Source organism: Sylvia atricapilla, chromosome 5, assembly GCF_009819655.1.
Source record: "Sylvia atricapilla isolate bSylAtr1 chromosome 5, bSylAtr1.pri, whole genome shotgun sequence".
Lineage (NCBI taxonomy): Eukaryota > Metazoa > Chordata > Aves > Passeriformes > Sylviidae > Sylvia > Sylvia atricapilla.
Window position 1 is genome coordinate 46,967,952 of NC_089144.1, and position 26,760 is coordinate 46,994,711.

General features: G+C 49.3%; 1 protein-coding gene across 1 annotated transcript in view; it reads left to right on the plus strand.

The window, feature by feature from the left end:
* The first annotated feature begins 7,189 nt into the window (after positions 1-7,189).
* The window catches only part of LOC136361453 (solute carrier family 23 member 1-like), a 34,628-nt gene continuing 15,057 nt past the window's right edge, over positions 7,190-26,760 (plus strand). Inside the window, exons 1-3 of the mRNA XM_066319393.1 lie at positions 7,190-7,870; positions 11,632-11,781; positions 13,166-13,323. Of these exons, the coding sequence (XP_066175490.1) occupies positions 7,817-7,870; positions 11,632-11,781; positions 13,166-13,323 (362 nt within the window). The 5' untranslated portion in view covers positions 7,190-7,816. The remainder of the gene's footprint in view (positions 7,871-11,631; positions 11,782-13,165; positions 13,324-26,760) is intronic.

Here is a 26,760-nt window from a genome sequence, read left to right on the forward strand (position 1 = left end):
GGTTTGGGAAAACCCAGCACCTTTGGGTGCCTGGCCGCCCGGAGTGCCTGCGGTTTCCCTTTGCGCCTGAGCAGGAATCAGCTGGGCTCTTAGTGCATTAAGCCCTGAGCAGCAAAGCTAGCAGCCGCTCTTCCCCCGGGGCTTGCCTCTCCTCCGCGTCGGCACAAGCCCTGTGTCCCTGCTCCTAGCACTGCCAGCTCTGCTCTGGCCACTCGGTCCAGAGCCCCCCAGAGAAAGAAAACAGGTGTGGGAAAGGGAGTGAGAAAGAGCAGACCTGTAGGATCCATCCTTTACAGTCCCTGTCTGCAGAGACTGGCTGTTAACATCTCTCCGTGTGCTGGAACTGCACATCAGGAACCCTCCTCCTCCTCCTCCTCTACCTGCCAAAATCCATGCTCGAGCTCACTGCTGAGACTCTTAAGCTGCAGACCCTCCTGTGCTTGTCTCTTCCTTCCTGCCAGAACCTAGGGCTGATTTTCTGTCAGCAGCAGTGGAGAGGAATATGAGCCATGGGAATCAAAAGGGTTTCATAGTAGCAATCCCGCTGGCTTTGCCACTATGGGAACTGCAGAGAAATCTGGTTTTCCTTTTCCTTTTGTCTGCTTGGCATCTTGCTGCCTGTCATTTCAGGCTCTGATGTTTTATAGCTGGGGAGGCTGCAGTAGCAACCAGCTCTTGCCTCCTAGAATGTATGTTGCTCTTAAGTACTCCTACCTGCCTGGTCATTTGTGTACACCCATGAAGAGAAAAGATGCTCCGTGTTGCCTGAGTGCTCGGGAGCCAGATGTTTTGGAGCAGGCAATGTCTTTGTGCCAAGGCACTCCCCAGCAGCCAGTACATCAGCTGTGTGACCAGCAGGACTTTGGGGTGACTTTTTGGAGTATCTGCTATGGCTCTCTTCTCCCCTCCTTGCATCCCCTGGCCCTGTGGATCTCCTTTACCTCTCCTGTACTGCATCCTTGCCTGTCCTGGGATGAGGATGGAGGGACAGGGATGCTGCAGGGATTCGAGGACGTTATTCACTAATAGCATAGGCACAAATACAGTTTTGCATGGAGATGCGTCAGTTTTTGTTAATTTTTCTTTTTATATTTGTGGCCTTTAGCTGTAGCCAATGTGCATGGATGCCTATGGCTACCCCAGTGGGTTCTGAGGTGGGGAATAATGTTCCTTGGATGTGTGAGCAGCTTCTATTTCTAAACCCCAACAGTGGTCTTACCATCTTAGCGTGAGTTACTGTAGGGCATAAAGGAGAAATAAAAATGTCAGACAGGATCAAGATCTTGTCACATCCTATCCCAGGACAGGGATGCAGATGAGGGTGTCTGCAGCATGGAAGGGAATTGTGGGGCCAGGCAGTGGCTGGACCTTCCTTGCCTTCCTCCCCAGTAGTTGGACCTGCTCTTGCTCCCACTTAGGGTAGTTCAGCAGTACTCTTGCCCACCTTGCACTTGCAGAGAGGTTTCTTGTCACCTCCATGGGACTTTGGATGTGGGAACACCTTGATTCTGCTCTGTTTGTCCATCCATCTCTCAGTCCTTTATTTGTTTTGGCTGGCCTGGTACTTCGGGGCTTCTCTCCAAGGGACTTACTTGATTTCTCAGAAAAATCTGTTTCAACCTCCCATGACTCATAATGATCTTGCTCAGAAACTACTTTCATTTCTTCACTTTTCCGATTAATCCTTCTTAAACAGTGACCTTTCCTTGGCTCTCTCTGGAGAGCAGACAAAGGAGGTATGTTCCTCCCTGTCTCAGTGAATATTGCTGGTTTCTTAGGAGTTTTTGTTTTTTATATATTTTCTTTTCTCCGTCTGACTGCAGGGATTTTGCTGTTTGCTCATGCAATAACAGTAAAAGTTTTGAGGCAGGCTGGACTGTGTGACTGTGTAACATGGCAGAAGAGCCTGCCTTGGGGCATGCCCTGGGTGCAAACCCCATTATCTACTGGCAGCCAGGAGCTGGAGCACAGGCAGCCCCCTGAGCTCTGGGAATACAGCTGTCTGCACAGGACCAAGCCTCAAGTGGTCCCTCTATTGAGCCTGACCTTGGAATCAGTGCACCTTCTCCTACTGCGGCTTTCGAGCTGGTTCCTCTGCTTCCAATGGCTGGAGGACAGTGGGAAGAGCCTAAGGCTGTGCCCCTTCCTGCTTCTGGATGTGTCCCGATGCGAAGTAGCTGTGGGCATGCCAAAAGCATGGCCTTCAGCACAGGGTCGGCAGCAGTAAGTCTTGTCACACATGCCAGGGAACAAACAGGCTCAGCAAAACCCTTGTGACACAATAACCACACTTGTGCTCAAAATGCTGAGTAGATGACATGGATTAACCCTTTGCTAATGCTCTTAAGAGCTACCCTGTGGCTGAGGGAGATAAAGGGGCTTATTATTGCAAAATCAATATCCTGCTGGAGTGAGATTTCAATGCTGTTCCCAGTTCCTGCTTTCCAGAGGCAGACATCTGCATCACGCAGGAGAGCAGGGCACCAGGCTATTCCTGCAGGGAGTGACCCTAGGCTCAGGAGAGGAGCATGTCCATGCCCCAGGTCAGCAAGTCTTTTCTTTGTGAGGAAGGCTAGGAGGAAGGAGGAGATAGTGGGAAATCTGTCATGGCCACAAGGCTGCAGTTCTCCTATTTCCAGTCTTAGCTGGGGTTGCCCACCTTTGCAGTATATCCCCTGTGGGTGATCTTGTTCAACGGCTGCTTCTCCATCACAGCAAGGCAACACTCAGCTGATGTTTTCAAAGCTGGCTCAAGTGTCTCTTGTGTTTGCACTCAGAACTCCCTGCTGGCTGATGGAGATGCACCGAGGGGTAAAGCTTTCCTGAGCCACAGTGGCATTTCCCCCTACCTTCTCTTGTGCCCCTTTGAACCTTTTCAATCTTCCCTCTGCAAAAGAGTCCCTCTCCTGCACTCTCACTAGTGAATTCTGAACTACAGGGAGGTTCTGGGTGCCTAGAGAAATTGTGAATGCTCTGTCCCAGGAAGTGTTCAAGGCCAGGTTGCATGGGATTTGAAGCAGCATGGTCTAGTGAAAGGTGTCTGTGTCCATGGCAGGGGCTTGGAACTAGGTGACACTTAAGGTCCCTTCCAACTCAAACTACTCTATAATTCAGTGAACACACAGATACTAATTTCAAGTCAGTGACCATGAGTAATCGTCTTTGCTTGCAGAAGGTTTTGCAGACAGAAGGATATAGAGGTGTTTTGTAACTAAATTAGTAATTGCAAGTCACTTGCTTAGTTCTCTGCCAGTCCATCCTTCATGCAAACCAACTAGGGCTGGAGCTGTGGAAGAACAAACTGTTCTCCAGAAAGATGATTGCAGTATTTGGCATTTTGTTGGGTTTTTTTTGCACAAAGTCTCCATGATATGCCTCTTCAATACTGCACTGCTTTTATTTCATAGCCCTGAGTCCCCTTTAAACTTTCATTCAATCCCAGTAGCTGAGATTCAGTGCCACAGGTTTTTGAGAGCACTGTGGATGAACCTGCCCTCTCAGCAAGGGGCTTGGCACAACTCGGCAAATTTGCATCTTCCTGGGTTACATGTGCACAGCCCTACATGGAGGGATGCCTCTCATTCAACTTTAGACATCTTCATCTGTGCCAATCACTGTTGGTTGGAAAGAATGTGATGCTAATAACACCAAGGCTGTGGGTTCAATCCCTGTATGGGCCATTTACTTAAGAGTGGGACTGTATGATGCTTGTGAGTCCCTTCTATTCCTTCACAGAATATTCAGATTCACAGAATATCCCTTCACAGAATATTCTGTGAATCTGTCTCAATTGGCACTCCAATTTTAAGGTGCGCTGGAAGTTTTGGAGGTACCCACTGAAGGCAAAGGGAGCTCCTGTATCAGTGCTTGAATTGCAGAGGCATAAAGTCAGTTATGCCCCCCACAGGGGTATAAACTGAGCCAGCCTTTTACTATCATGAGCAGCTGGCCAGGTCACTTGACTGACAGCAAGTGATATGCCAGACACGTAAGTCTAAAGGCAATCTCTGTTATTTTTTTATTTTGTTTTCTTTCCTAAAATATTATGAATAACCTGAAAAGGTGTGAACTTGCTGATTTGTACTTAAAGGTCTTGTGTGTATTGAGTAGACTGTTGTCAATAGCCAGTAGTTTACAACATTGCTGTTCAAACATGCATTTTTGCTAATTGAATAATTCCTTGTTCTGAAAATCTCACAATTTAGTAATTTATTGATAAACCTGTTATATATACTTAAATATGAACATAAATGTGCATGTATACATTATGTATACAAATATTTGCATATACACAGAGACTTCCTACTTTTCTTGCTTATTTCCAAAGGCAGGATGTTTCAGGCTGGGGCATTTCACACGGACCCCATAAATTTTTACTTTGACACACACATTGTACTATTTCATAGCCTTCATCTGGATTCTAGATTATTAACCTTGTGTTGGCCAGAGGTTGGTATTGTTAAACTCTTCATTCCTAATAGGCTTACTCTGAAGTTCAGGCTATTGGCTATGTAGGACTTACTTCTTGTGTTTTTATTAAAATCTACAATCTCTTGGAACTCTAAAAAGTCCTTTTTTTTTTTTTTTTTGCACTGCAGGAAAACCAGGCAAACTGTTTTTTGCCCAGCTTTTTTTGAGGAAAAGGACTGTTGATGTTATTATTATTTTGTTCTTCTCATCCTGTTCACTTAATACTGTTTGTGTGGGCAGTTTCACATGCTAGACTAGGTGACTGTCTCGTTTTGGAAAGACAGGTGTCTTCCAGGGAAAGCCAGAACCTCCCTTGGAATGGAGAATGTAAACCTCCTCCCTCCAAATTATTATAATTTTGAAATTAAGAGGCTTTCAGGCAAAGATATGGAAATAGGAATAAGTTCTTTACTGAGAATATTAAAAATAAAAATGTAGTCGTACAAAAAAAGCAAACAAATAAAAAACACTGACAGAGTCAGAATACAATCCTGTTGGTCAGGGTGGTGGGAACAGTCCAATTAAGTCCTCCTAGAGTGACAGATGTGGTTCTGTTGGAGCAGAGGTGATCCTGTAGAAGGGTGTAGTTTTCCTCTGAAGGTCCAGTGGTGGTGAGATGGGTCTGATCATCCTCTGGGAATCCAGTGGAAAAAGGCTGTCTTGCTGTTCTGAATCTCAGGTTTTATCCAGGTAGGAATGCTTGGCTCCTCCCTCTGGGTGGAGCATCTCACTCAATAGGATGATGTAATTTTATCAGTCATGCAGTGAGCCTCAATGGCCCATTAACAGAAGATATGCCCCGGAGGGAGGATGGGTCATGGCAGAGATAAAGAAACACTGCTCCACTTGGTTTTAACAGCTGGCCCATTAACAGAAGACACCCGCCCCCTCCACCCTGGCGTTATGAGGAATGGGTCCTAGAAGAGTGAAAGAAAACACCTCCCCAGCCAGTTTCAGCAGATGGCAATAGAATACATACTTTTGGCTACATCTTGCATTGCAACCTAAGACAGTGACACAGGTGTTGTTATGCACCCATGCCTTTTGGATGTTACACAAGTTTATACAAAATGTTTAAGAAGACCTGGCTACTGAATGCCTGAGTCTCATCTGAAAACACAGTTATGGCAGGACTGAGGAGTCATTGAACAGATGCTGGGCTGAAATTTGGAGGTAGGAGACTTTTTTTATAAAAATAAAAATTTACTGGGAAGGTAGACCCAGAGGAATATTGTGCCATTCTAGTCTAGAACTAGATGATCTTTAAGGTCCCTTCTCTAAGGTCCCTTCCAACCTAGCCCCTTCTGAGGCTATGATTCTATGATCTTCCAGGTTTCTTCTAACACAAACCATCCTATGATTCAATGATTTTGATGTCTTAGAATTTATCTATTCAACAGGTTGTAACTTCACTAATAGTATTTAGGGCAATGTCCTATCCTGTAATGCAGTCCTGGTCTCAAGAGAAGATCTGAGAATACCAAGGCTCTACAGAAGGAATAGGGACTGGAGTTTATTTCAGTTCCACTGCATCTTTCATAGAAACCAGGAGATATTGCCAATGGCTGGTCACTAAGTGTAGGTGATAACATGCCTCTCCTAAAGAGTTCTTTGCAACTGGTGTGGGAAACTCACTGCCTTAGAAAGCCATTAAATAAATAGAATTTAATTTAAATATGGATGAGGTGGGGTCTCTAGAATGCTTTGATGGAGCATTAACACTATTTGCTACTTGCTAAGAAAAGGGTAACTATGCTTTCGGCCATCTGATGGTAGCGAGCCCGTGGTAGTGAGCTAGGATCTTTAGCTGTATGGGGATAATCAGATGACCTGAAGTCACCTTTTTTCAGTATTATGTTTTCTATACCTCTTTGGTGTCATGTTCTGGTGACTTGTGTGAAGGAGAAGCTGCTGCCCGAGTGTTCCAGGAGTCACACCCACACCCACATGCACTTCCCCCAGGAAGACTGTAATAAGAGACCAAAATCCCTTCCCAGCAAGCAGCTCCATGAGCCAGTGGGTATCCATTTCCTCATTCACACACATGATCTCAGGTGCACTTCCTCCTCATTCGGGCTCAACCATAGGTTTCCTACAACAGTCTCGGGCATCAGAATTTATAAAAATAAAGAATTTAATACAGCAGTACAGCAGCATGCCAGCTGGTGCTGAATGCCTTCAGAGAGGGACCATGAACAAAGAAATCCCCAGGCAAGTATATGCTTAAGATTACACAGCTGCACTTCATGTGCTCTTAATGCACTTTTTTAGTCCAATGGTGATTTTTGGTCTGAGTCTTCTAATATCTTATTGGACTCTTTACCTGTCTTCATGAAGGCAGGCCACTGCCTTATTTTATTGAGTTGATGGTTGTAGCATCCTTATCGTCTGTTTTGCACTTGTGCCCCTGTTCACTGGCAGAACATGGGGAACTGAAAAAGTGTTAGACTCAGGATAAATATTACAACTATATCACCAGTGTATTGTCCATATTTTTCTCATACTAAAGACAAAACACAGCACTGTACCAGTTACTAGGAAAATGAACTGTATTTCAGCCAAAAGCATATCTCTGTGAAAGTCCACAGCTTGTGGCCTAAGGCTTCAGGAAATCCAGCTACTCATGCTAAGCAAGTAAAGCTAAGCAAACAGTATTCTAAATTACACAAAATTACAACTATGACTCATTCTATTTAAAATTTAAGCTAAACAACTAATACATCTCAACACTTGGTCATTCGTTGCTGCCATAAATAAGTTCACAGTAAAAGCTTCATTCTTTTCAGGCTGTAACAGGAGTATCCTACAAGCTGACAATGTTTGTACCTAAGCCAAAATACACAGTAGTTTACATACTAAATGAGTAAAGCTGTCTAGTAATTGAATGTCCCAAAGATGACGACAATGATCTTCAGACAGGCCCAACCCACACAAAAAATGCAAGTTGCTGTTGAAACAGTAATGAAGCAACAAGTTCCAAGGCTTTGTCATTTGCCTCTCTGTTATCCTCCAGCATTCTCACTTATGGACGAAGGTTTTTCTGTCATCAGTTTCTGATTCTCTCATTCCAGGGAAGGGCTGCTTTCCAGTTTGATTTGAAGGCTGGTCCTCTAATCAGCTGGAGAAAAGGAGTCACTTATATAAGCCAAAGAAAAGGAAATGCTTCTGCAATACAGCTCACATGAATAGCTAGGACTGAGCGCTGTTTGGCTCCTGAAATCCAGCTTCTGCATCTTCTCACCCCGTTTCTTTAGGGCTGTTTTGACTGGAAGGAGTGGGAATTTGGGAGGCTTTCCTCTTCTGACTGGTTCTTTTTCAAGGCAGTCGGTGAAGGCAAGTGGAAGGCATGACCCCCTCTTCAGACGAAGATCTCAATGGGCTAGATAACCCCAGCTTTGTGGTGAGTCTGTTCTCTGAAGGGTAATTACTGCAGAAACAGGTGCAAAGCCTGTGGAAAGAGGAGAAAGGGAAAGCTGGGGGGCTCGGGCTACTGCAATGATTTTGGTGTGTGGTAAAGTTCTGTCAGCTTTTATGAACAAAAATCTGAGGAATGATTTCCTCACTACAGCCCCTGCTGCTGCTGCAGACTCAGCATACTTTCTACTCTCTGGTACCCTTTAAACTTCTTTTCTCTGAACTATTTCTAAAATGATAGTATAGACAAATGGCAGCACAAGTGTATCTGTACTGAGAAGGAGGTGAGCTTGTGGCTGTGTTCCTGGGTAAAGCATTTTATGAATTAAGTAGAAAAATTTAAATAGAAATTTAGCCTAGTGAAGACTGTGTTTCTTTGTCTTTTGGACATATTTCCAGTGAGGTGAACTGTTAGAAAGGTGGGTGAAGAAGGGATTTGGATGTCAGCTGAGGAGAGCATCGTGTAGAATTATAAAAGTGTAGAAAAAGCTGTAAATGATGTGCTAGTCCAGGGGTGTGTGGTACACTGAGAATGCTGCTAGCTATAACAGCCATGGGCAAGGTCCTGGGACATGGCAGCCCCCTTCCTATCCCAAAGCAGGGATCACCTCCATTATAAACTTAAAACTTTGCTTGTTTTCAGTCAGCAGGTGTGAAGGAGTGGGGCCCTGCAAGCATCTTGCTATCTTGGTACAGAGCACCTGTCTGTGCTACCTTGGAGGAAGCATTTAACCTCCTAGTGTACAAGTCCCACATTTCTTGGGTAGCGCTGGATGAGCTTGCTATGGTGCACTGGAGGTGCTGTGCCAGCTGTGGGCAGAGCCTCAGGGAAGTGCTCAGAGTCAGTCAGTTTTCTTTCATTATTTTTAGCAGACTCTCCATTTTAACTTGTTCTGCCATAATGCATACCAGATTTGTGAATTCTTATGGTTTGAATCACCCCAAAGGAGGTAGAGGACAAAGGTCTTTTACCTGTGGTTCAAGCAGTTCAGTTCCTGACAGCCTTCCTGATGCACTTATTTAAGATGCAATTGAGGGCCCTCGTGCTGTGTCTGGAGCCTGAGGCACATGGAAAGTGTACTGGCCCCCTGGATTCATGGGAGCAGCTGGGTGGAGAACCCTCAACAGTGATTTCCCTGTTCAGCTCCAGACTGCTCCTGCCTTGTCCTCCTGCCAGCACCTCAGCCTCACAGGCTGGCCAAGTAGGAATGCAACTCTGGAGGTCAGCTTCTCCAAACCCCTGCTCAAGCAGGGTTGCCCAGAGCTAACTGTCTAGGACTGTGTCTAGACAGTTTTTTGATATCTCTAAGGATGGAGAATCCATGACCTCTCTAGGCAATCTGAGCAATGCTTGGTCACTCTCACAGCAAAAAAAAAAATGTTTTCAGATTGTAAAATGGTACCTTCTGCATTTCAGTTTGAGTCCAGTGCCTCTGCTCCTGCCTCATCCTGTAAGCTCCACTCCGTCCTTCTCCTGATGAGCCCTGCTCACTCCCCTCCAGCTCCCGCGGAGGGTCAGGCTCTCATGTGATGATCATGCGGGGCTGTTACTGGCACAGGCTCTGCCTGGCTGGAATACTTCTCTGGTTAATACGGGGAAAATTGCAATGAAAAGAAAGGGGCTTACTGCTGTCTGTCTAGCTTAGTATTTGTCTACCCGTGGTGTTATTCAGGGGTAGTTGTCCCCAGATAACTCCATGCATGGGCAGCTTTAAGTACCTTGCTGTACATTTGTTAATCCATGGCTCAGCCTCTCTTGTTCTGAAATGAAAATGTCTGAACAGGGCGTTATTAAGGAACACCTTTTGCTCTTGAAGTTCATGCCCGAGTCCAATTTGAATTAACTCTGCCTTCACCTATGTATTTTGAAGTATCTGTAATGCTCCCTGTTTGCCTAGGCTGGATAAATACACCGTGTTTGTTAAAGAGGCTTCTCCATCAGAGGTATCCCATAGCAGTCTTGGGCTTTAAGTTGATTAAGATAGTTTATTTGAGTGGTACTGCAGTAGAAACAACTCAAGCTGGGTGCTGCTGAGGAGGGACCTTGAACAAAGAATGTCATGAGCAATCACACCCTTACAACCTGAGTTCTCTACCCCTCACTCAACAGTTCAGATCAATAACAATATTGGGGTCTGGAGTCTTAGGGATTACATGGCCTGTTTTCAACAGCGTGACCTAAAATGGGACTTTGGCGACTCAGCCATGAGAATGCAAACCTGGAGGTTTCAGGCAAATGCATTTGGTAATAATCTGCCACACCTGCAAAATTCACAACGGAATGCAACATTAATTTTATGTCTCCATCAGCAGGTAGGCCAGGAGTGTCACTGCAGACAGTAACTGTTGCAGACTGTTTGCTGTTGTGTTGGGTATTTTGGTGTCTTCAGGTTCCTGCAGGACTTGGAGGATAAAAAATCAAAAAGAAGTTTGGTGCAGACAAACTGATAAAGCTTCTCCAGACAGCAGGTTTCTGTTCCTGCCTGATAGAGCAGGGCATCACAGCCCAGGAAAGCCCTCTGCTGCCAGGATGCTGAGAACTTGCTGGTTGGAGATGGGTCGATGAAATAAATGCTCTGGGATATTAATTAGCTTTCGCATCTGGCTCTAAGTGTTGTGGTTTCCCAGGCAGCCTCCCTCCACCGTGTGTGTGTGTGTGTGTGTGTGTGTGCACAGGGGTCAGAGTGGGCTGGAATGATGCACAGACAACCAGGAGAATTTGCTTTAAAAGCTGTGGCAAATGAAGCAAAGCACTACTTTGCTTTCCTTAGCAAAATGCATCTTTATTTATAGGAACTCTGAAAGGCATACAGCACCCTGGGAAGCGCTGGGGCTTCTGGCTGCCTGGGAGGAGACCCAAGCCTTCCTGGTTAGTAGTTTCAGCCAGCTCCTTTGACACAGATGCTGGGGTTTCCCATCTACTGGTGTCCCTGTGTTTCACCCAGCTCCTCTGTAGGAGCAGGGTTTTGTAGTAAGACAAAAGACAGGTGTCTTTATCAAGGCAGAACATTGGTAAAGGTGAACATAAGGAGACTGAAAGAGAAGATTAAGGAAATGAAATATAAAACCTGCTTCTATTCAGTAATTAGCAGCCAGGTGTTTTAGCATATTTTATAAGAAATGCTGTTTGGGTGGAATTGCCAGGAGGTACAGAGACCAGAGGACAGTGCAGTTTTCACTGATAAGCCCACTGCACACTCTTACTTGCTTCTGGTTGCAGTTTCATCATCCTTAACTAGATTTTAATGACATTAATGCACTTTGTCTGGATGTCCTTTGAGATTGAGGCACTCTCTAATGTTTCTTCAGGCCTAGACACACCAATGCATACAAAAAATTTCCATATGTGTTTTGTGCCTGTTTTAATTTCCCCTCCTTGGTTGGTTTTTTTATTTGTTTGTTTGGGGTTTTTTTGTTTTGTTTGGTTTTGGTTTTGGTTTGGGGGTTTTGGGGGGTTTTTTTGGGGTTTTTTGGTTGGGTTTTTTTTTGTTTGCTTGTTTTTTTTGTTTGTTTGTTGGTTTGGTTTGGTTTGTTTTTTTGTTGTTTGTTTGGGTTGGGTTTTTTTTGGTTTTTTGGCGGGTTTTTTTTTTTTTTTTTTTTTTTTTTTTTTTTTTTTTTTTTAAATTTGTTGTTGAAAGCTACAGAGGAGGTATTGCTGCCAGACATGGAGTATGGCTGCAAGAAAGGCAGCTGCTGGCCATCTGCAGGCCAGGCTATGGCTAACAAAGTGTCTCTCCTGTTGTCCAGGGTGAACATGGGAGCCCCTGCCATTCCTCACCAGCTTGTGCTGCCCAGGGCCCAGAAGAAGGTGGAGGCACTGGCCACCGTGGGACCAAGCTTGGCTGCACTGTCACAGATGTGCCTCCCTGGTATCTGTGCATCCTGCTGGGCATTCAGGTGAGACAGGAAAGCAGGCTGGGAGTAGGTGAAAGTTACATGGCTGTTCAGCCAGTTAATTGGGGTGAAACCTGAATTTGGGAGTGCTTTACTTTCACAGGGCTTGAATGGAGCTCTGAGGCTGGATCTTAGTGAGTTTAAGTCCTTTGGTCCACATCCTTAGCACTGACTATTATCATCATGCCCACAGCTACACTGCACCCTTTGAACTGCAAATGGTCAGAGTCCTGGGGTTGGTCAAACAGTTAATAAGAACCTGTACCTTGGGTACCTTGGCTGAAGGCAGCAGAATGTGTAAGGGCTTCTGAACTTCTGCTTTCCCACGGCAACCATAACTCAGCAGCAAGGCACACACTGGTTTGGCTGGGGTCTGTGCCCAGGTGTGTTAAATGACCCAGTGCCACCAGTGCCGTGCTGGGAGCCCGTGGGAAGAGACCTCAGAGTCATTAAGATAATGACGGACTGTGCTTGGAGGTTGGTGGAACTTTGTGCTTTGTTTCCTTAGATGGAAATTCAGAGTGTATCAACCCAACACATCTCCATCATAATTTTAATAAAACATGCCTGTAATGAATAAAGTGTGTTTCTGAGCGTCACCAGTTGCACCACTGTGGTCCTGTGCTCCAAAGTGAGAGTGAACAACAAAGGTTAATAATTAAAAGGAGGTTTAAAAAATTATTTTCAGATTTAGGCATTAACTACAGGTCATTGTAGAAATGCCTGTGACTCTTCTGACAAATACAATGCCCAATTCTTCCATTCTTTGGCACTCACTGTTTATGATTATCCATCATTTCACTGTGTGAGAAAAGCTACTGATGGCAAAAAACATGTAGCTCCAATGTGCCAACTTTTTATGTCATCCTTTGTGATGCAAATAAGATGGACTGAAATATTTGCATTCACTTTGCCTGATTGCTCTCTCTCTGTACCTTGGGAGGTCCCCAGCTTCCTGGAAAACTATGTCCAACAGCTTTGTCTGCAGTGCTGAGGATAAACTGGTTGTGTCTGACAGTGGCCTAGGAAGTCCAGAGCACTACAAAAGGTCTTTGGACATGTAAAGGAGGAGACATTTCAGTGGGTGCATTGTAATTCTTGTAGGTGCTTTGGAACAGCCCCTAACAGAGCACTAAAGCTGCCAACCCCGCCCCCCCCCAAAAAAAACCCCAAAACAACACAAAAAACAACAAACAACCCCCCCCCCAAACAAAAACAAAAACAACGAAACCAACAAAAAACCCAACCCAAACCAAACCAAAACGTAGAGAGAATGGGTAGTGCTAGTATTGCCCAAACACAAATCTGTGAGTTCTCTCAACAAATGATAATAACATAGAGCCAGTTCTGTGTCTTTCTTCACCCAGTCTTTCTCTGTGGCTCCTAGCACTTCTTGACAGCCATGGGAGGTCTTGTAGCCATCCCACTGATCCTCTCCAAAGAGCTTTGCCTCCAGCATGACCTACTGACCCAGAGCCACCTCATCAGCACCATCTTCTTTGTCTCAGGCATTTGCACCCTGCTGCAAGTCCTCTTTGGAGTCAGGTAGGCCAAATGCAAGAACGGGGAATGTGAGCAATTACTGTGTGCTAGGCCACCACCCTGTTGTAGAGTTTATAAGTAAGTCATTTGTTACCCTTGGGCAGTCTGGGTCCGTGGCAAAACACCCTGAAACTGCTGAGAGTTTTGCAGGGCTGTCTTGCTGTTCCGAATTTTGCACTCCTGATACTTCATATACCTTTTATTTGGCTTATAAGGATCTGTCCTCAAAATAATAGAGCATTGCAACATGCAGTAAAAAGTACCTGCTTGCTCCTTACTCCAGGGAATATCCAGCTGAGGCAGGAGCCTTCTGATTTGGACCCAGGTCAAGGGAGCACAGATTCTACCAAAAACCTTGGGGAGGGAGTAATTAGGAGAAATTGAAGTCCATCTGCCACCACTTAGGCACTCAGGGAAGAGTTCAGCAGCATGTCCTGTTATGTGGTGCCACTTTCCCATGCTCAGGGATTTGTGGCATAGAAGGCAAATCCTTTGCTGATGAGCAGCCAGCAGTGAGATGAGCATGGAGTTGCCATTCAGTACCCAGAAAAAGGAGTATTCAATGAGAGCAAGCATTTCCCCTTTCCAGAAAGACCCTGTATCTTTGCTGACCTTGAAAAATTTCTTCTATTCCCCTTGTCATAACTATAGGCTGTCTCTCTCTTTTCGCAGGCTGTTTTTTCCTCCAGTATGGCAGGAACCCATGTTTCGTGCTTAAAGACAAAAGTTACACATTCTTTAGCTTCTGAATCTGAGGGACTCTGGTTAAAACTTCTGCCATCAAATCACTGGTCAACTGCCAGCTCCAGAAAATGTTTTTCCTCCTCCTGCTTCATTCACTACTGAGACCTTTCTATTTCTCTCAGTCTTAAGAAGAGCCTGTAGACAAACTTTCTGAAGGGTGTTCCCCTTCTCCTACATTGTTATAGGATTAGTTGAGGAAGGAGGAGCACCTTGACGATAAAAAACAGAGAAACTGGTTCTTCAGCTAAATTCAGGCTGGAGTGCATGGGCATCACTGCGGGGAAGAGGAGCCGTGGAGATCGGGGCCGGGATCGGGGCCGGGGCCAGGGAATCGGGGCCGGGATCAGGTCACTAGAGGTCACGGGGGTCAAAGGTCAAAGGTCACTAGAGGTCACGGGGTCAAAGGTCAAAGGTCACTAGAGGTCACGGGGTCAAAGGTCAAAGGTCACTAGAGGTCACGGGGTCAAAGGTCAAAGGTCACTAGAGGTCACGGGGTCAAAGGTCACTAGAGGTCACGGGGTCAAAGGTCAAAGGTCACTAGAGGTCAAAGGTCACTATAGGTCACGGGGGTCAAAGGTCACTAGAGGTCACGGGGTCAAAGGTCAAAGGTCACTAGAGGTCACGGGGTCAAAGGTCACTAGAGGTCACGGGGTCAAAGGTCACTAGAGGTCACGCGGGGGTCAAAGGTCAAAGGTCACTAGAGGTCACGGGGTCAAAGGTCAAAGGTCACTAGAGGTCACGGGGGTCAAAGGTCACTAGAGGTCACGGGGTCAAAGGTCAAAGGTCACTAGAGGTCACGGGGTCAAAGGTCACTAGAGGTCACTGGGGTCAAAGGTCACTAGAGGTCAGGGGTCAAAGGTCAAAGGTCACTAGAGGTCACGGGGGTCAAAGGTCACTAGAGGTCACGGGGACAAAGGTCAAAGGTCACTAGAGGTCACGGGGTCAAAGGTCACTAGAGGTCACGGGGTCAAAGGTCACGGGGTCAAAGGTCAAAGGTCACTAGAGGTCACGGGGTCAAAGGTCAAAGGTCACTAGCGGTCACGGGGTCAAAGGTCACTAGAGGTCACGGGGTCAAAGGTCAAAGGTCACTAGAGGTCACGGGGTCAAAGGTCACTAGAGGTCACGGGGTCAAAGGTCAAAGGTCACTAGAGGTCACGGGGTCAAAGGTCACTAGAGGTCACGGGGTCAAAGGTCAAAGGTCACTAGAGGTCACGGGGTCAAAGGTCAAAGGTCACTAGAGGTCACGGGGTCAAAGGTCAAAGGTCACTAGAGGTCACGGGGGTCAAAGGTCACTAGAGGTCACGGGGTCAAAGGTCAAAGGTCACTAGAGGTCACGGGGGTCAAAGGTCAAAGGTCACTAGAGGTCACGGGGGTCAAAGGTCACTAGAGGTCACGGGGTCAAAGGTCTAAGGTCACTAGAGGTCACGGGGTCAAAGGTCACTAGAGGTCAAGGGTCAAAGGTCAAAGGTCACTAGAGGTCACGTGGGTCAAAGGTCAAAGGTCACTAGAGGTCACGGGGTCAAAGGTCAAAGGTCACTAGAGGTCACGGGGTCAAAGGTCACTAGAGGTCACGGGGTCAAAGGTCAAAGGTCACTAGAGGTCACGGGGTCAAAGGTCAAAGGTCACTAGAGGTCACGGGGGTCAAAGGTCACTAGAGGTCACGGGGGTCAAAGGTCACTAGAGGTCACGGGGTCAAAGGTCAAAGGTCACTAGAGGTCACGGGGGTCAAAGGTCACTAGAGGTCACGGGGGTCAAAGGTCACTAGAGGTCACGGGGGTCAAAGGTCAAAGGTCACTAGAGGTCAGGGGTCAAAGGTCACTAGAGGTCACGGGGGTCAACGGTCACTAGAGGTCACGGGGGTCAAAGGTCACTAGAGGTCACGGGATCAAAGGTCACTAGAGGTCACGGGATCAAAGGTCAAAGGTCACAAGAGGTCACGGGGGTCAAAGGTCACTAGAGGTCACGGGGTCAAAGGTCAAAGGTCACTAGAGGTCACGGGGTCAAAGGTCAAAGGTCACTAGAGGTCACGGGGTCAAAGGTCACTAGAGGTCACGGGGTCAAAGGTCAAAGGTCACTAGAGGTCACGGGGTCAAAGGTCACTAGAGGTCACGGGGTCAAAGGTCAAAGGTCACTAGAGGTCAGGGGTCAAAGGTCACTAGAGGTCACGGGGGTCAACGGTCACTAGAGGTCACGGGGGTCAAAGGTCACTAGAGGTCACGGGATCAAAGGTCACTAGAGGTCACAAGAGGTCACGGGGGTCAAAGGTCACTAGAGGTCACGGGGTCAAAGGTCAAAGGTCACTAGAGGTCACGGGGGTCAAAGGTCACTAGAGGTCACGGGGTCAAAGGTCACTAGAGGTCACGGGGTCAAAGGTCAAAGGTCACTAGAGGTCACGGGGTCAAAGGTCACTAGAGGTCACGGGGGTCAAAGGTCACTAGAGGTCACGGGGGTCAAAGGTCACTAGAGGTCACTAGAGGTCACGGGGGTCAAAGGTCACTAGAGGTCACGGGGTCAAAGGTCAAAGGTCACTAGAGGTCACGTGGGTCAAAGGTCACTAGAGGTCACGGGGGTCAAAGGTCACTAGAGGTCACTAGAGGTCACGGGGGTCAAAGGTCACTAGAGGTCACGGGGGTCAAAGGTCACTAGAGGTCACGGGGGTCAAAGGTCACTAGAGGTCACGGGGTCAAAGGTCAAAGGTCACTAGAGGTCACGTGGGTCAAAGGTCAAAGGTCACTAGAGGTCACGGGGGTCAAAGGTCACTAGAGGTCAGGGGTCAAAGGTCACTAGAGGTCACGGGGTCAAAGGTCACTAGAGGTCACGGGGTCAAAGGTCAAAGGTCACTAGAGGTCACGCGGGGGTCAAAGGTCACTAGAGGTCACGGGGTCAAAGGTCAAAGGTCACTAGAGGTCAAAGGTCAAAGGTCACTATAGGTCACGGGGGTCAAAGGTCACTAGAGGTCACGGGGTCAAAGGTCAAAGGTCACTAGAGGTCACGGGGTCAAAGGTCACTAGAGGTCACGGGGTCAAAGGTCACTAGAGGTCACGCGGGGGTCAAAGGTCAAAGGTCACTAGAGGTCACGGGGGTCAAAGGTCAAAGGTCACTAGAGGTCACGGGGGTCAAAGGTCACTAGAGGTCACGGGGTCAAAGGTCACGGGGTCAAAGGTCAAAGGTCACTAGAGGTCACGGGGTCAAAGGTCAAAGGTCACTAGAGGTCACGGGGTCAAAGGTCACTAGAGGTCACGGGGTCAAAGGTCAAAGGTCACTAGAGGTCACGGGGTCAAAGGTCACTAGAGGTCACGGGGTCAAAGGTCAAAGGTCACTAGAGGTCACGGGGGTCAAAGGTCACTAGAGGTCACGGGGTCAAAGGTCAAAGGTCACTAGAGGTCACGGGGGTCAAAGGTCAAAGGTCACTAGAGGTCACGGGGTCAAAGGTCACTAGAGGTCACGGGGTCAAAGGTCTAAGGTCACTAGAGGTCACGGGGTCAAAGGTCACTAGAGGTCAAGGGTCAAAGGTCAAAGGTCACTAGAGGTCACGTGGGTCAAAGGTCAAAGGTCACTAGAGGTCACGGGGTCAAAGGTCAAAGGTCACTAGAGGTCACGGGGGTCAAAGGTCACTAGAGGTCACGGGGTCAAAGGTCAAAGGTCACTAGAGGTCACGGGGTCAAAGGTCAAAGGTCACTAGAGGTCACGGGGGTCAAAGGTCACTAGAGGTCACGGGGGTCAAAGGTCACTAGAGGTCACGGGGGTCAAAGGTCACTAGAGGTCACGGGGTCAAAGGTCAAAGGTCACTAGAGGTCACGGGAGTCAAAGGTCACTAGAGGTCACGGGGGTCAAAGGTCACTAGAGGTCACGGGGGTCAAAGGTCAAAGGTCACTAGAGGTCACGGGGGTCAAAGGTCACTAGAGGTCACGGGGGTCAACGGTCACTAGAGGTCAGGGGTCAAAGGTCACTAGAGGTCACGGGATCAAAGGTCACTAGAGGTCACGGGATCAAAGGTCAAAGGTCACAAGAGGTCACGGGGGTCAAAGGTCACTAGAGGTCACGGGGTCAAAGGTCAAAGGTCACTAGAGGTCACGGGGTCAAAGGTCAAAGGTCACTAGAGGTCACGGGGTCAAAGGTCACTAGAGGTCACGGGGTCAAAGGTCAAAGGTCACTAGAGGTCACGGGGTCAAAGGTCACTAGAGGTCACGGGGTCAAAGGTCAAAGGTCACTAGAGGTCAGGGGTCAAAGGTCACTAGAGGTCACGGGGGTCAACGGTCACTAGAGGTCACGGGGGTCAAAGGTCACTAGAGGTCACGGGATCAAAGGTCACTAGAGGTCACGGGGGTCAACGGTCACTAGAGGTCACAAGAGGTCACGGGGGTCAAAGGTCACTAGAGGTCACGGGGTCAAAGGTCAAAGGTCACTAGAGGTCACGGGGGTCAAAGGTCACTAGAGGTCACGGGGTCAAAGGTCACTAGAGGTCACGGGGTCAAAGGTCAAAGGTCACTAGAGGTCACGGGGTCAAAGGTCACTAGAGGTCACGGGGGTCAAAGGTCACTAGAGGTCACGGGGGTCAAAGGTCACTAGAGGTCACTAGAGGTCACGGGGGTCAAAGGTCACTAGAGGTCACGGGGGTCAAAGGTCACTAGAGGTCACGGGGGTCAAAGGTCACTAGAGGTCACGGGGTCAAAGGTCAAAGGTCACTAGAGGTCACGTGGGTCAAAGGTCACTAGAGGTCACGGGGGTCAAAGGTCACTAGAGGTCACTAGAGGTCACGGGGGTCAAAGGTCACTAGAGGTCACGGGGGTCAAAGGTCACTAGAGGTCACGGGGGTCAAAGGTCACTAGAGGTCACGGGGTCAAAGGTCAAAGGTCACTAGAGGTCACGTGGGTCAAAGGTCAAAGGTCACTAGAGGTCACGGGGGTCAAAGGTCACTAGAGGTCAGGGGTCAAAGGTCACTAGAGGTCACGGGGTCAAAGGTCACTAGAGGTCACGGGGTCAAAGGTCAAAGGTCACTAGAGGTCACGCGGGGGTCAAAGGTCACTAGAGGTCACGGGGTCAAAGGTCAAAGGTCACTAGAGGTCACGGGGTCAAAGGTCACTAGAGGTCACGGGGGTCAAAGGTCACTAGAGGTCACGGGGTCAAAGGTCACTAGAGGTCACGGGGTCAAAGGTCAAAGGTCATTAGAGGTCACGGGGTCAAAGGTCAAAGGTCACTAGAGGCCACGGGGGTCAAAGGTCACTAGAGGTCACGGGGTCAAAGGTCAAAGGTCACTAGAGGTCACGCGGTGGTCAAAGGTCACTAGAGGTCACGGGGTCAAAGGTCAAAGGTCACTAGAGGCCACGGGGGTCAAAGGTCACTAGAGGTCACGGGGTCAAAGGTCAAAGGTCACTAGAGGTCACGGGGGTCAAAGGTCACTAGAGGTCACGGGGTCAAAGGTCAAAGGTCACTAGAGGTCACGCGGGGGTCAAAGGTCACTAGAGGTCACGGGGTCAAAGGTCAAAGGTCACTAGAGGTCACGGGGTCAAAGGTCAAAGGTCACTAGAGGTCACGGGGGTCAAAGGTCACTCGAGGTCACGGGGTCAAAGGTCAAAGGTCACTAGAGGTCACGGGGGTCAAAGGTCACTAGAGGTCACGGGGGTCAAAGGTCACTAGAGGTCAGGGGTCAAAGGTCACTAGAGGTCACGGGGTCAAAGGTCAAAAATCACTAGAGGTCACGGGGGTCAAAGGTCACTAGAGGTCAAAGGTCACTAGAGGTCACGGGGGTCAAAGGTCACTAGAGGTCACGGGGGTCAAAGGTCACTAGAGGTCACGGGGGTCAAAGGTCACTAGAGGTCACGGGGTCAAAGGTCAAAGGTCACTAGAGGTCACGGGGGTCAAAGGTCACTAGAGGTCACGGGGGTCAAAGGTAACTCGAGGTCACGGGGTCAAAGGTCAAAGGTCACTAGAGGTCACGGGGGTCAAAGGTCACTAGAGGTCACGGGGGTCAAAGGTCACTAGAGGTCAGGGGTCAAAGGTCACTAGAGGTCACGGGGTCAAAGGTCAAAAATCACTAGAGGTCACGGGGGTCAAAGGTCACTAGAGGTCACGGGGGTCAAAGGTCAAAGGTCACTAGAGGTCACGGGGTCAAGGTCAAAGGTCACTAGAGGTCACGGGGGTCAAAGGTCACTAGAGGTCACGGGGGTCAAAGGTCACTAGAGGTCACGGGGTCAAAGGTCACTAGAGGTCACTAGAGGTCACGGGGTCAAAGGTCAAAGGTCACTAGAGGTCACGGGGGTCAAAGGTCACTAGAGGTCACGGAGGTCAAAGGTCACTAGAGTTCACTAGAGGTCACGGGGTCAAAGGTCACTAGAGGTCACGGGGGTCAAAGGTCAAAGGTCACTAGAGGTCACGGGGTCAAAGGTCACTAGAGGTCACGGGGTCAAAGGTCAAAGGTCACTAGAGGTCACGGGGGTCAAAGGTCACTAGAGGTCACGGGGGTCAAAGGTCACTAGAGGTCACGGGGGTCAAAGGTCACTAGAGGTCACGGGGTCAAAGGTCACTAGAGGTCACTAGAGGTCACGGGGTCAAAGGTCACTAGAGGTCACGGGGTCAAAGGTCAAAGGTCACTAGAGGTCACGCGGGGGTCAAAGGTCACTAGAGGTCACGGGGTCAAAGGTCACTCGAGGTCACGGGGTCAAAGGTCAAAGGTCACTAGAGGTCACGGGGGTCAAAGGTCACTAGAGGTCACGGGGGTCAAAGGTCACTAGAGGTCAGGGGTCAAAGGTCACTAGAGGTCACGGGGTCAAAGGTCAAAAATCACTAGAGGTCACGGGGGTCAAAGGTCACTAGAGGTCACGGGGGTCAAAGGTCAAAGGTCACTAGAGGTCACGGGGTCAAGGTCAAAGGTCACTAGAGGTCACGGGGGTCAAAGGTCACTAGAGGTCACGGGGTCAAAGGTCACTAGAGGTCACGGGGGTCAAAGGTCAAAGGTCACTAGAGGTCACGGGGGTCAAAGGTCACTAGAGGTCACGGGTCAAAGGTAAAAGGTCACTAGAGGTCACGGGGTCAAAGGTCACTAGAGGTCACTAGAGGTCACTAGAGGTCACGGGGTCAAAGGTCAAAGGTCACTAGAGGTCACGGGGTCAAAGGTCACTAGAGGTCACGGGGGTCAAAGGTCACTAGAGTTCACTAGAGGTCACGGGGTCAAAGGTCACTAGAGGTCACGGGGGTCAAAGGTCACTAGAGGTCACGGGGGTCAAAGGTCAAAGGTCACTAGAGGTCACGGGGTCAAAGGTCACTAGAGGTCACGGGGTCAAAGGTCACTAGAGGTCACGGGGTCAAAGGTCAAAGGTCACTAGAGGTCACGGGGGTCAAAGGTCACTAGAGGTCACGGGGGTCAAAGGTCACTAGAGGTCACGGGGTCAAAGGTCACTAGAGGTCACGGGGTCAAAGGTCAAAGGTCACTAGAGGTCACGGGGGTCAAAGGTCACTAGAGGTCACGGGGGTCAAAGGTCACTAGAGGTCACGGGGGTCAAAGGTCACTAGAGGTCACGGGGTCAAAGGTCAAAGGTCACTAGAGGTCAAAGGTCACTAGAGGTCACGGGGGTCAAAGGTCACTAGAGGTCACGGGGGTCAAAGGTCACTCGAGGTCACGGGGTCAAAGGTCAAAGGTCACTAGAGGTCACGGGGTCAAAGGTCAAAGGTCACTAGAGGTCACGGGGTCAAAGGTCAAAGGTCACTAGAGGTCACGGGGGTCAAAGGTCACTAGAGGTCACGGGGTCAAAGGTCACTAGAGGTCACGGGGTCAAAGGTCACTAGAGGTCACGCGGGGGTCAAAGGTCACTAGAGGTCACGGGGTCAAAGGTCAAAGGTCACTAGAGGTCACGGGGTCAAAGGTCAAAGGTCACTAGAGGTCACGGGGGTCAAAGGTCACTCGAGGTCACGGGGTCAAAGGTCAAAGGTCACTAGAGGTCACGGGGTCAAAGGTCACTAGAGGTCACGGGGTCAAAGGTCAAAGGTCACTAGAGGTCACGGGGGTCAAAGGTCACTCGAGGTCACGGGGTCAAAGGTCAAAGGTCACTAGAGGTCACGGGGGTCAAAGGTCACTAGAGGTCACGGGGGTCAAAGGTCACTAGAGGTCAGGGGTCAAAGGTCACTAGAGGTCACGGGATCAAAGGTCAAAAATCACTAGAGGTCACGGGGGTCAAAGGTCACTAGAGGTCACGGGGGTCAAAGGTCAAAGGTCACTAGAGGTCACGGGGTCAAAGGTCACTAGAGGTCACGGGGTCAAAGGTCACTAGAGGTCACGGGGGTCAAAGGTCAAAGGTCACTAGAGGTCACGGGGTCAAAGGTCACTAGAGGTCACGGGTCAAAGGTCAAAGGTCACTAGAGGTCACGGGGTCAAAGGTCACTAGAGGTCACTAGAGGTCACGGGGTCAAAGGTCAAAGGTCACTAGAGGTCACGGGGTCAAAGGTCACTAGAGGTCACGGGGGTCAAAGGTCACTAGAGTTCACTAGAGGTCACGGGGTCAAAGGTCACTAGAGGTCACGGGGGTCAAAGGTCAAAGGTCACTAGAGGTCACGGGGTCAAAGGTCACTAGAGGTCACGGGGTCAAAGGTCACTAGAGGTCACGGGGGTCAAAGGTCAAAGGTCACTAGAGGTCACGGGGGCCAAAGGTCACTAGAGGTCACGGGGGTCAAAGGTCACTAGAGGTCACTAGAGGTCACGTGGGTCAAAGGTCACTAGAGGTCACGGGGGTCAAAGGTCAAAGGTCACTAGAGGTCACGGGGTCAAAGGTCAAAGGTCACTAGAGGTCACGGGGTCAAAGGTCACTAGAGGTCACTAGAGGTCAAAGGTCACTAGAGGTCAGGGGTCAAAGGTCACTAGAGGTCACGGGGGTCAAAGGTCAAAGGTCACTAGAGGTCACGGGGTCAAAGGTCACTAGAGGTCACGGGGGTCAAAGGTCAGTAGAGGTCACGGGGTCAAAGGTCAAAGGTCACTAGAGGTCACGGGGGTCAAAGGTCACTAGAGGTCACGGGGGTCAAAGGTCAAAGGTCACTAGAGGTCACGGGGTCAAAGGTCAAAGGTCACTAGAGGTCACGGGGGTCAAAGGTCAAAGGTCACTAGAGGTCACGGGGGTCAAAGGTCACTAGAGGTCACGGGGTCAAAGGTCAAAGGTCACTAGAGGTCACGGGGGTCAAAGGTCACTAGAGGTCACGGGGTCAAAGGTCAAAGGTCACTAGAGGTCACGGGGTCAAAGGTCACTAGAGGTCACGGGGGTCAAAGGTCACTAGAGGTCACGGGGGTCAAAGGTCACTAGAGGTCACGGGGTCAAGGGTCACTAGAGGTCACGGGGGTCAAAGGTCACTAGAGGTCACGGGGGTCAAAGGTCACTAGAGGTCACGGGGTCAAGGGTCACTAGAGGTCACGGGGGTCAAAGGTCACTAGATGTCACGGGGGTAAAAGGTCACTAGAGGTCACGGGGTCAAAGGTCACTAGAGGTCACGGGGGTCAAAGGTCACTAGAGGTCACGGGTGTCAAAGGTCAAAGGTCACTAGAGGTCACGGGGGTCAAAGGTCAGTAGAGGTCACGGGGTCAAAGGTCACTAGAGGTCACGGGGGTCAAAGGTCACTAGAGGTCACGGGGGTCAAAGGTCAAAGGTCACTAGAGGTCACGGGGGTCAAAGGTCACTAGAGGTCACGGGGGTCAAAGGTCACTAGAGGTCACGGGGGTCAAAGGTCACTAGAGGTCACGGGGTCAAAGGTCAAAGGTCACTAGAGGTCACGGGGTCAAAGGTCACTAGAGGTCACGGGGGTCAAAGGTCACTAGAGGTCACGGGGGTCAAAGGTCACTAGAGGTCACGGGGTCAAAGGTCAAAGGTCACTAGAGGTCACGGGGGTCAAAGGTCACTAGAGGTCACGGGGTCAAGGGTCACTAGAGGTCACGGGGGTCAAAGGTCACTAGATGTCACGGGGGTCAAAGGTCACTAGAGGTCACGGGGTCAAAGGTCACTAGAGGTCACGGGGGTCAAAGGTCACTAGAGGTCACGGGTGTCAAAGGTCAAAGGTCACTAGAGGTCACGGGGGTCAAAGGTCACTAGAGGTCACGGGGTCAAAGGTCACTAGAGGTCACGGGGGTCAAAGGTCACTAGAGGTCACGGGGGTCAAAGGTCACTAGAGGTCACGGGGTCAAAGGTCACTAGAGGTCACGGGGGTCAAAGGTCACTAGATGTCACGGGGGTCAAAGGTCACTAGAGGTCACGGGGGTCAAAGGTCACTAGAGGTCAGGGGTCAAAGGTCACTAGAGGTCACGGGGGTCAAAGGTCAAAGGTCACTAGAGGTCACGGGGGTCAAAGGTCACTAGAGGTCACGGGGTCAAAGGTCACTAGAGGTCACGGGGGTCAAAGGTCAAAGGTCACTAGAGGTCACGGGGGTCAAAGGTCACTAGATGTCACGGGGGTCAAAGGTCAAAGGTCACTAGAGGTCACGGGGGTCAAAGGTCACTAGAGGTCACGGGGGTCAAAGGTCACTAGAGGTCACGGGGGTCAAAGGTCACTAGAGGTCACGGGATCAAAGGTCACTAGAGGTCACGGGATCAAAGGTGAAAGGTCACAAGAGGTCACGGGGGTCAAAGGTCACTAGAGGTCACGGGGTCAAAGGTCACTAGAGGTCACGGGATCAAAGGTCAAAGGTCACTAGAGGTCACACCTGGGGTCACCCCTGGGGTCACCCGTTACCTCTAGTGACCTTTGACCTTTGACCCCGTGACCTCTAGTGACCTTTGACCTTTGACCCTGTGACCTCTAGTGACCTTTGACCTCGTGTGACCTTTGATCTTTGGCCCCCGTGACTTCTAGTGACCTTTGACTTTTGACCCCGTGACCTCTAGTGACCTTTGACCTTTGACCCTGTGACCTCTAGTGACCTTTGACCCCGTGACCTCTAGTGACCTTTGCAATTCAGGCATTCTGAGTTCTCCCAGGCACTCTCCAAATGCCTCAGTGAATTCCTGGGAGCTGTAATGACCCCTGCTCTCTGTTAGCTGGGGATGAAAGAGCAGCAGAGAGCCTGTCTCTCCCGTGGCTGAACAGCTCATTGAGGTACAACAGACCAAATTAAGTGGTGAGGAGTTGTTCCTATGGGACAAACCTGAATGGTTTTTGCCATGCTGAGGGTGCAATTGCCTTGTTGCTGACCCCAACTATAAGGCACAGAGACATTCACAAATAGCCTAGGGAAAAGCTGACCCACTGCAACCTGCAGCTCGGTCATGTTACACAGCATGAAGAAGCAGCAGTGGGCCCCCAGACAGTCACTGGAGACACTATCAGAGGCTCCTGAGGGAATACACGGGTCATTTGCCATTATGGTGAGCCCGGTTTAGTAAATGCTTGGACGTCATATACTGATTATCACAACATAATATTGCCTTCTCTATTTCTGCAGCTTTCCCTCTTGCAAACCCCACAGGAAAGAGTTCAGTGTACCCCATAAGCATCACCTTGGCACTCCATTTTCCTCTGAGCCTACCCATGGCAACACGGAGCCCACCCATGCCAACACTGGCTGTGAAATATCTTAAGCAGCAACACAGCAGGAACTATAAATCTATTGTTAGATTCTAAGTCATGGCCCTGGGCCTTCTCTGTTTCTTTTTGTTTGTTTTTTTTTTTTTGTGCCTTGCCCAGCAAAATTGTTTCAAGCTTTGACAGTGCTTCAGTTGTGCATGACTAGTGTAAATACATGGTTTAGGTGACAGAGACATGGTCTGTCAGAGCTATGCCATCTTTTATTTCAAGAATGGCAGAAACAACGCCCCTGTTTCAGGAAAAGCTGTGTCCTGCAAAAGTAGTCACCTGAATTGCTGTCCCATGGCTTTTCTGAACAAGTGCCATGAGAGCTCCTGGCACAAGGAGAGGTTGCTTTGGGAGTTCCTCCTAGGGGTGCTTCCTAGAGGGAGACAGAAGTACCTTGGAAGTTTCACTTGGCTATTTTAGGGATGCTTGCCCACCCTCAGGCAGCTTAGGATTTTTCAAGCACACTAGAATAATGGTTTAAAAAGCTTGCAAAGCAATGGGGGCTTGTGTGGGGCTTTGAGGAGCCAGTCAGGCCTTTTAGGTCTCCGTCTTCATTTCCTCACACATGGAAAAAGAGGCTGGTGTAGCTCAAAGGAGCATTGCTCTGCTTTATAATTCTGCATTAAGCCAGTGCTGAACTCCTCTGGAGATGCAAGCTCTTTGCTAGCCTGAGGGATTCCCAGAGGGAGAGATACTCTAAGACAGGAGACGTGGTTCTAGTTTCAGCAGAAATGCAGAAGAGGAATTGGCATTAAAACCCGGTGCACTAAAAGCCAAGTCACATTTTCTATCACCCTCAGACTGAGGATTGCTGTGACATGGAGAGTAGTTAGTGCATGTCCTTGTGTGCATGAGCACATTGTGAAGAAAACTAAAGCAGCCAAAGGGGACAGAGGAAGCAACTGGATATTAGCAAGACTGAGGCTGAGCTTTTCTTCAGTGTCTCACCATCTTTTTTCTTTGGTCTTCTTCCCTCTGCATGATTTTTCCTACTCTGTGCAGGTCTGTGGTCTCATTAGCCATTAGAAGCACTACTTTTTCCTTAACTCGGGGTAGCAGGGTTGGACTTGAGCACTGATGTGCCCCTCCGTTGCTGGTATTTGAACCTCAGCTCTTACCCCATGTCATCGCTCTTGCATGCAATGGGCAGCAAGTC